The sequence below is a fragment of the Marmota monax genome, unplaced genomic scaffold (assembly GCF_021218885.2).
Source record: "Marmota monax isolate L192 unplaced genomic scaffold, Marmota_monax_Labrador192_F-V1.1 WCK01_AAM20220418_F8-fsc00114, whole genome shotgun sequence".
NCBI classification, from domain to species: domain Eukaryota; kingdom Metazoa; phylum Chordata; class Mammalia; order Rodentia; family Sciuridae; genus Marmota; species Marmota monax.
In genome coordinates, this window is record NW_026694943.1 from 5,036,074 (window position 1) to 5,045,525 (window position 9,452).

The 9,452-nt window shown below is 43.0% G+C and overlaps 1 protein-coding gene across 5 annotated transcripts in view; it reads left to right on the plus strand.

The window, feature by feature from the left end:
• Esr1 (estrogen receptor 1) overlaps positions 1 to 7,667 on the plus strand; it is a 388,588-nt gene extending 380,921 nt beyond the window's left edge. For all 5 annotated transcript variants that reach the window (XM_046427429.2, XM_046427428.2, XM_058573621.1 and 2 more), the window contains one exon: positions 3,231 to 7,667. In XM_046427429.2, coding sequence (XP_046283385.1) covers positions 3,231 to 3,465 — 235 coding nt within the window. In that variant the 3' untranslated portion in view covers positions 3,466 to 7,667. The remainder of the gene's footprint in view (positions 1 to 3,230) is intronic.
• The last annotated feature ends 1,785 nt before the right edge of the window (positions 7,668 to 9,452 follow it).

Below are 9,452 nucleotides of genomic sequence, written 5' to 3' on the forward strand. Positions count from 1 at the left end.
AAGCTGCAGCCCTGCAGGTGGGCCAGCTGACAGCTTTATGTGTCTGGTGCATCTTCCTTGCACCCACAGGTTGACGTGTGCTGGGCAGAGGCAGATGAAGCAAGCCCTTTTGGGCAAGTGCATCATTTCCATTAACATTCCCCTAGCCAACCAAGTCAGGTGGTGAACCCAAAGTCAAGTATCATGGACACATGGTGGCAAGGGTGTGTGTGTGTGTGAATATTTCTAAATAGTACTCAAACTTGTCATCACGTAGATCTCTCTCCTTTCTGGAAAGTATGTCCTGACCCTTTAGACTTGTTCTTTTTAATTGTTATTGCCCATTTCATTAACCTCCTGCCCAAACAGACTGTAAACTCTGTGAGACTATGATCACAATTTGTCTTACCCTGTATACCCTACACAACCCAGCACAGTGCTAAGCACATAGTAAAATGCAGTGAATATTATTTACAGAGGAAATAGAATCTCTTTATGCCAAAAGGTAAAGGTAGCCTCATTTCTTTTCTAAAGAATCATGAAACTTGGCTGCTAACAGGCTTAGGGGATGCCATTCTCATAGGTAGAGCTCAGCCTGCAAGGAAGAGATGAAGAAAATATGGATTCTTTATCACAGACTCCAGAAAGTTCACGATAATGACAATGATATGAAATGATAGCACTAGAGAAAAGTACCATGGGTGATAACACCTGCATGACCTTGAACTTATACAAGGACCCTAGGAATCAAAAAGAGGTATCTTTGAGGAAAGGACCAAGATGTTTAGAGGGAGTGGAAATAGTTCATTTTCAAGGGACCTTCATTCAATCTTTAGCTGTATGATTCAAATGGCAAGAAGTTTTTCCCATCAAAGTCCTAGTTGTCTCCTTTCTGGAGACAATCTTGCAAAATTGTTAGATTCTTGATAAAAGAGAAGTACCTTTTTTCCCTTTATATCCCCCAGAGTGCTGTAGATGAATACTTACATACAAAATGTGCTCATAAAATTATAACCAAGTGAATGAATGAATGAGAGAATGAATCAGTGAACAAATGAGTCCTGATAGGTTTTCCCCTTCCTATGAATCTGAAATTCATAAGTAAAGAATTCCACTTGGGAAAGTTGGGAGAAAGTGATTACAATCTCTGTTCTCAGGATTCCCCAAGAATCCCTGTGTAGCAGACGAAGGACTCACACTACCAGGTACAGTAGGTGATTGCACCAGGGTAAACAATCCAACCCTTTCCTGTCTTTGCCTTTTGATGAGCCTCCTAGAGAAAGAAGCAGAAAAATGGCTCAGAATATCATATATCCTGCCGGATTACCTGGTGCAGACAATAACCTTACCTGGAAGAAAACAGACCGTCTTTTACTTTGAGCTAGGAATTTCACGCATGTTATAGAAATCCCACACCCCATGGATGTGTTTATTTGTTGATAGGAATCGATGACTATTCAAATTCATTAACAGCCTGACAGCATTAGCAAGCTGAACTGGTTAATATCAAGTATATTGGCACTAGACATCCAGCCCTGGCTGATTTTACTGGGCACAGCAGAGTGGAAGCTCTGTTAGAATTTCTTTAGGAATTGTGTGAAAAACTAGAGAAAGATGTTGTTTTATTGAAAGCTTTGAGCGTCCCACCCCCTCACTCTCTTTCTCTCTTCTTCTCTCTCTTTCCCTCTCTCCCTCCCTTCCCATACCCCTCTGTCTCTCTCACTCATTCACATATACAAAATAATATTTTGGTGCCTCACGACAGCTAATCTAAGTCCCAGAACTCTGTTTTGTCAAGCGTGGCTCCAGCCATATGCTGCTATTCAAAGAATTTAACACCAGATTTCATCTGACTGTAAATGTGATTCATTACATTGCATGAGCAAGACGGTGGCGGATCCAGGGGGCATTTAACTTTAACGGCATCTAAATTAAATAGCAAAACAATAACAAAATAACACTCATCTAGGTTGGGCTGTAGACCTGGATGACTCTGATGCTGGGTTTCCATGGCAGGACCCCAATCTGTGCTTGCGTCCCCCTCGCCCCACCCCCAACACTGCAAATATTTTTCCAGGACATTTTTTTGGTCCTGTCTCCTCATGATACATATTTTCTTTCTTAAGAAATGTCAAGCTAGATAGTCATTGTTGCAGCCCCCTCCCACCTCATGCTGTGGTGAGAACAGCAGAGAGGTGGCTGGTGGAGGGTAGAGGAGGGGCATGTGACAGAGAGGAGTGACATTTGCCTATGTTCCCCTTGCCGATTTACCCCCATTTGCAAGACACCAAGTTCCGGACACAGTTCTAGGCTATGGTAGATGACAGGATGGACAGATCCTCTCCTCCTGTAACTTGTACTATGCTGGGTTGTGTGTGTGTGTGTGTGTGTGTGGTCTGTGTGGAGTGTGTGTCTGTGTGTGTGGGGGGGGAGGAATAAACACACATGAGCACACAGGAGAATTCCAGGTTGTGTTAACTGTAAGAAGGAAGACGGAACAATTCAGAAGAGAGCAGCTCAGACTGTAGGGCCAGGGCTTCGTGCCACGGGGGTAGCAGAAACTTCCCAGAGGAGGTGACATTTGAAGATTTGGGGAAGTACATCCAGGGAGAGAGATTGGCAGGTGCAGAGCCCCTAAATCTAGGAGGATCCTAGTTCCTTTACAGGACAGCACAAAAACCAGTGTGGCTAAGGAGTGTGAGTTAGGGACAGAAGACAGGATGAGCACCATGAAGGAGGACAAGGAAGGTCACTTGGGCCTTGGAGAGTGTGGACAGAAATTTGTTTTGTTCTGAGTTTGCTGGGAAGCCATGGAGAGGTTTAAGCAAGGGAGCTTCTTGAACAGCTTCAAATATCATAGTTTCACTCCTGCCTGGCTGTACCTCTTCTGTTCTCTTTTCACATGTAAAGGTGAGAGAGGGGAATGGGGTCTCATGCCAGGATGTAGAAGAAAGTCACCTGCGTAAACAGTACACTGTCAGTGAAGTGACTGGAGAGAGAGTGGGTTTGTGGGGGGGGGGTGGGACTGCCCTTGTAGGATGGGAAAATGAAACACAAATGAAGACAAGTCCCAGACTGGGGTCTCAGCAGCCCTCAGGTTTCTGCAGGTGCCGTCCAAAGATGGGTCTTTAAATGGGAAGGAAGACTGGTTTACAAGCGTCCCTGGAGTCCCTCTTACTTCCCCTGGGAATTTCAGGTGTCCTAGGGCTCCGCTGGTGTCTAATGTGGTCCTCTCTGTGCCCCCTCCCCAGCAACAAGGGCATGGAGCATCTGTACAGCATGAAGTGCAAGAACGTGGTGCCCCTGTACGACCTGCTGCTGGAGATGCTGGATGCCCACCGCCTGCACGCCCCAGCCAGCCGTGGAGGAGGGTCCCCAGAGGAGTCTAGCCAGAGCCTGCTGGCCACCACGGGCTCCACTTCAGCACATTCCTTGCAGACATACTACATCCCCCAGGAAGCAGAGGGTTTCCCCAACACAATGTGAGAGCTCTCGGCCTCTCCCAAAGCTCTGAGAATCCCTGCAGCTTTTTACCCAAGCCAAGCATCACTTTAGCGGAATTCTGTCTCCTGCACACACCAGGCATGCATCCACCACCAGTGGCTTTCTAGTATGAGTGGCCGTTCATTTGCTTGCTCAGTTCTTAGTGATACATCTTCTGTTAGGAACAGCCAAAGGGAGTCCAAGGCCAATTCTTGGTAACAGCTCTCTTCCCCCTTTGCTACCTGACTGAGAATGAGGATTCCCATAGCCCTTTGCAACTGAACTCAACCTATGAGATGACTGTGCTTTGAAACGACTTGTTGAGGCCCAGGCCTGGAGAGTAGCCATTTCACTTCTGATAAGCACTTTGTGATGGCTCCAAGAAAAAGCCTCAGGAAAGAATTGATAGTGGCTCTTTTAACCTATGACATTGAGAAAGCTAGCTCAAGGGTTCCTTAGCATCCTCTTGTATTCCTATAGTCATGTGTCACTTTATTAAGGTGATGCCTTTATCATTTTGTTCTGTTGCATGGCTGTAGCATTATATTTAGTGATTGTCTATTCATTTCACCTATAGGAATACAAGACACACACAGGGAAGCAAGACCCCCTGATTGTCAAGATCATGTCAACTTGCTGACATCTCTACTGTTGTATTTCTAGAGCACTACATACAGATCATGGGTTCTGGCTAATTCTTGCTTCCCAAGGCCCTGTGGGAAGTCAGCAAGTCGATTTCAATTAAGTCACCCCCACACAGATCAGTCTCTCTGTATGAGGGACAAGCTTGAGTTTTTTGTTTTAATTTTTATTTATGGAAGCAAGCCCTCTGCCCCCAGGACTTTCAGTGAAAACAGCTTTCAGAACCTGTCTTGGTGGGGTCTCCTATTTATCAGCAGAGGGCGCTGTACTTGGATCTTCCTGGTGTGAGCTCCACTGAATTTTAACATGTAAGGCCCGGTCAGGAAAAAGGGGAGTTTCAGTGAGCCGGCTTCCTCCTGGTGTTTGAATTTTTTTTTTTTTTTTTTAGCCCTGGGGCATGGGGCTAAATAGTAACACTGCATGATGATTGTGGCTGCTCCAGAGGAAAGAAAGCAAGGGAGAAACTGGATAAATCTGTAAAGCAAGGTCAGCCTTGCTCAGAGTGGCATGGCCACAGGCTTCAGCTCCCAGGATGCATCTCCCAGGCCCTCCACCCTGCAGTGCACAGCGGGCTGTTCTAGGGTCCACAGGGTAGTCTGCCCTTCTTGCTTTCTGAGTGGCCCTCATTGGAAGAACAGCAGTGGATAGCTGTGTTCCTATAGTTGGCCCAGCATGCTCCTGGCAGGGAAGGAGGGAAGGAGAGAAGTGACAGGAGCGCTGGACTCAGGCTGTGGGGGCTGGTGAGACTGCACATGCCCTTGGGAAGAAATCAGCCCCTCCCCCGCCCCACCCCCCATCTCCTGTTCTAAAACTTCATAAGCCAGGAGGAGACCAGCATTGGGGCCTTTGCTTCTTTAATGCAATTGTGGGTTATTTCCTTTTTTTAAGCTAAGAAGTAAGTTTGATTTCCTTCCCTGACTTCATAGTCTTTAATTCGAACCCCATTGAGAGGTGACATGTTTGCCAACACCCCTGGAGAGCTACTAGGCTTCTCTTGGTATGTCCTGTTTGGAAAAGCAAGTTTGATTAATTTCTGGTTGCCCAGTTAAATTTCTACCAAAGGACTGGGAAACTGGGAGGGCCAAGAAAAAAAATTATTATTTTTTTTCCATTTATATGAGCATCTAAATTTGGGGGCAATTTTATGTATCTGCATTAAGAATATGTTTAAGAACATAATTCTTTTATTGTTTGTTTAAGAAGCACCTTATATAGTATGATATATATTTTTTTGAAATTGCATTGCTTGTTTATCAGACAATTGAATGTAATGATTCTGTTCTGGATTTAATTTGACTGGGTTAACATGCAAAAACCAAGGAAAAATATTTAGCTTTTTTGTATACTTTTCAAGTTACCTTGTCATGTATGCAGTTATTGATGCCTGAAACCTGGTGATTATTCATTTAAATGAAGATCACATTTCATATCAACTTTTGTATCCACAGTAGACAAAATAGCACTAATGCACATGCCTATTGTTGGATATTGAATGATAAGACAATCTTATGTAGCAGAGATTATGCCTGAAAAGGAAAATTATTCAGGGCAGCTAATTTTGCTTTTACCAAAATATCAGTAGTAATATTTTTGGACAGTAGCTAATGGGTCAGTGGGTTCTTTTTAATGTTTATACTGAGATTTTCTTTTAAAAAAAATAAAAAAAAAAACAAAAAACAAAAAAAAACCTCTAGGACTATAGATGATGTAATACCAGCTAAATCCAAACAATAATACAGTGGAGGGTTTTACATTATTCATCTACTGTGTTTGTATTCATGTCAAGATACTACTACATTTGAAACGGGCCAAGAACATTAGATGGTTGAAATGTTAGCCCGGGAGTTTCAACAATTTTGGAAATCTCTTTTTATCCTTATTTGAAGTGTCAATAATGAGCTGCTGACATTTTCCAGCTGATGTTGCTGTAGAGTATAGGGTAGATTTTGAATAATTTTTCCTGTCCTTTCCCCCCACTTTGAGCCAATTTAAAGTTTGAAAGACATGATCTACCTGGAGGATACAGATAGGATGGGAAAGTGGGTTTGGGAGATTGATGTATGGGAAAAAGGGGAATAAGAATATTGAAAGTATTCTGGCACCAAGTTTCAGTATTCTACTTGTGCACTGTAATCCAAAAATAACTAGCTCCATTGACAGCCATTTCCAAAATGGCAGCTTGAGTTCTGGAGAAGTAAGTGGCATCAGCAGTGACGTCCAAAGAATAGTTAGGGGTCTGAGTTTCTTTTACCCACTGCCTAGCTTGCTGTAATGATGCTGTAATGCTATCATGCAGAAATAAGGAGACTAGGTATTCCAAAGAGAAGACCCTATTGATGGAGATTGTGAGATTCAGCCCATAAGGCAGTGCAATCTTCGATGGATTTCCCTAGTAGTCTTGCAAATATGCTTAACTATGCCATGTCTTATGCCTTTTGGAGGCTGAATAAATAAGTGACTTACTGATAATTTACTCTTAATCACATTGAGGTGTTCTGTATTTAAAATTTTACTCATTGAAATGGCCCTTGATTTAGGCCATTGGTTTAGAAGACTTCTATCGCTACATGAAACCAATTATGAATCCTTTCCTATTAATACTTTGCAACTCTGAGATGGACTGTGGATACTGGGAATGATCACTAGGACCATAGTAATGACTATATATTTACAGGAAGATCTGCTTGGGGAAACTAGTTCTTTGATAGGCAAATAGAGTTACAGAGTAGCTCATAAGGCAACCATGATTCTCTTCCATGCAAGTCTTGGGAGGTTGATCCAGATAACACTGCACACTCCCTAGATTAAATCCCCAGAAAATTTACTTACACTTAACTGGAGCAAATGAATTTAACTGTGGTCCCAAATATCCATCTTTTCATTAGTGTGATTATGCTCTGTTTCTAGCTGCATTTCTTTTCCATTTAAATTAAGGTGTGGTCTTTTATTTAAGTCATTTAAAATTACTTTCTAATAATTGCTGCCTCTATTATGGCACTTCAATTTTGCACTGTCTTTTAGAGACTCAAGAAACATTTCTATTCTTTCCTTTTTTTTTTGCATCCAAATGTGCCTGAACTTTTTAAATATGTAAATGCTGCCATGTCCCAACCAAACCCATCTTTAGTGTGTTTTTATGAGCTGTGCACCCTGGAAATAACATTTAGTCCCATGAACAGGTGCCTAAGACATGGACCCCTTTGTGTTCACAGAGAGGTCATTGGTCATAGAGACTTGAATTAATAAGTGACATTAAGCCAGTTTTTGTTCTCTCACAGATATAAACAATGCTTTTGGTGCACCACATATTCTTCAGTGTAGAGCTCTTGTTTTATGGGAAAAGGCTCAAATGCCCAATTGTGTTTGATGGAGTGATATGCGCTCATGCTGATGCGTACCATTATTGATGTGATTCCATTTTGTCGCAGCTTTGCTTTGTTTAATGAAACACACTTGTAAACCTCTTTTGCACCTTGAAAAAGTAAAGAATCCAGCAGGATGCTTTAGCACCTGTAAAACATTTTCTCAACCTATTTGATGTTCAAATAAAGGATGAAATGAAAGATTGCCTTTTGTTTTCTTTTGTTTTTATGCTGTACTTGTTGCTAATAGTTCACTACTGTTTCATGGGAAATCAAGGTGATTGGAAGATCTGTAGAACACAGATCTTCCATCCCCCTCTCCTGCGCGCCCCCACTGCAGGTGTATGACACTGACTTCAGGTGCGTAGACACTGACAAGGCACCATCACATGCAAGTTTTAGGATCACTGGCAATTGGTTTTTCAGAGCTTCAGGTTATCAACACAATGGTGATAAGCCATCATCCATTTGTAAGGTGATGAGGAGGATTAAATAAGTTTCTCCTTGAAATAACTGTATTCTATTACTTAGCCCCAACTTCTTCCCAGTGAGAGACAAAGAAGCTTTTTGAGTCCTTATTTACGAATGAAAGAGTGAATAGATGATTGAATGATCTGAAATATATATGCTTAGATCAAAAACCGGTTATCCCCACCATGGAGGTAAAGCAGGATGACTGGTTTCCATTTCAGGACATCCTTTCCTCTCAGAGTTACCTGTTTTCTGTATGACTCACCTGACGAATGGGGGAGAGGAGCACATGATGTATTGAGAGCTACATCACATACAGGCTCCGAATCTAGATTACTCAGTTGGAATCCTCATCCTACCATTTACCTTGCCATCTTGAGTAAGTTAATTTCCCTGTGCCTCATTTTATTTTCCTGTAAAGTGTATTAGTCTGTTTTCCATAGCTACTACTGAAGCCAGATTGAAAGATAGGTAGGTAGTGTAGTTAGGTAAATCGGGTCTAATATCAAGTAAAATCGAAAATGAAGGCCATGTTGAGAATGGAGCCAGGGAAAGCAGAGCAGCACTTGGAATGTTAAAGTTCCCAAGGCCCAGAGCCCATTCTAAAGAAATGTTAATGAAACAGCTCCCAGCAAATAGGGAGGTGCTAATCAAAAGCGGCCCCAGGCCCTTCCTGCCCAAGATTACTCCTCTGGCCCCTCTGCCCCTCACCTTTTGGGTCTCCCCACCTACATTCTATCACTGCAAGATAACAGGACAAAGGACAGGAACACCCACCGACAGAAATGCATGCAGGAAAGCTGAAAGAAGACCTTAGCTGTAAAAGAGGGAAGACCTCCCCTTCCACAGATTCCACCTCTTGGGTCCCCTTCTTTCTCAGGGGAAAAGTCCTTTCTGCTGTCCTTTAATAAAGTTTCCACTTTCCACTCTACACTTGCCTCGGTGTGCTTCTCTGGTGTTATACTTCAGCATTGGGGAAGCAAGGAATTCGTCACCGGTAACACTATGACAAAATATTTAGACTAGGTAACTTGAAAAGAGGTTGATTTAACTCACGGTTTTGGAGGCTGAAGTTCCAAACATCATGGTGCCAGCTCTGGCAACATCTCAAGACCAATGGCCTTACTGTGGGTGTGAGAGTGATAGGGATCACATGGTATGGACAGGAAACCAGAGAACTTAGAGAGGCCAGTCCTGCCTTTTTATAACCACCTTCCCTCTAGAGATCTGTGTAGATCTGTGAGCTATGTTAGTCTCTTATGAGTTCAGTCCACCTCCTCCACCTAATTACCTTTTACCAAGTCCCACCTTTTAAAGGTTCCTCCACTTCTCAATATCACCACACCGAGGACCAAGTTGTCAACACAAGAACCCTGGGGCATGGGTGGGGGACATGCTCATATCATATCCAAATCTTAGCACAGAGTGGGAAAGAGAATACTCCCTCCTGCCCGAAGGAGGGTTGTGAAGACTACTTTGGCTCATCCATGGAGGGCACTTAAGGGCAGTGGCTGA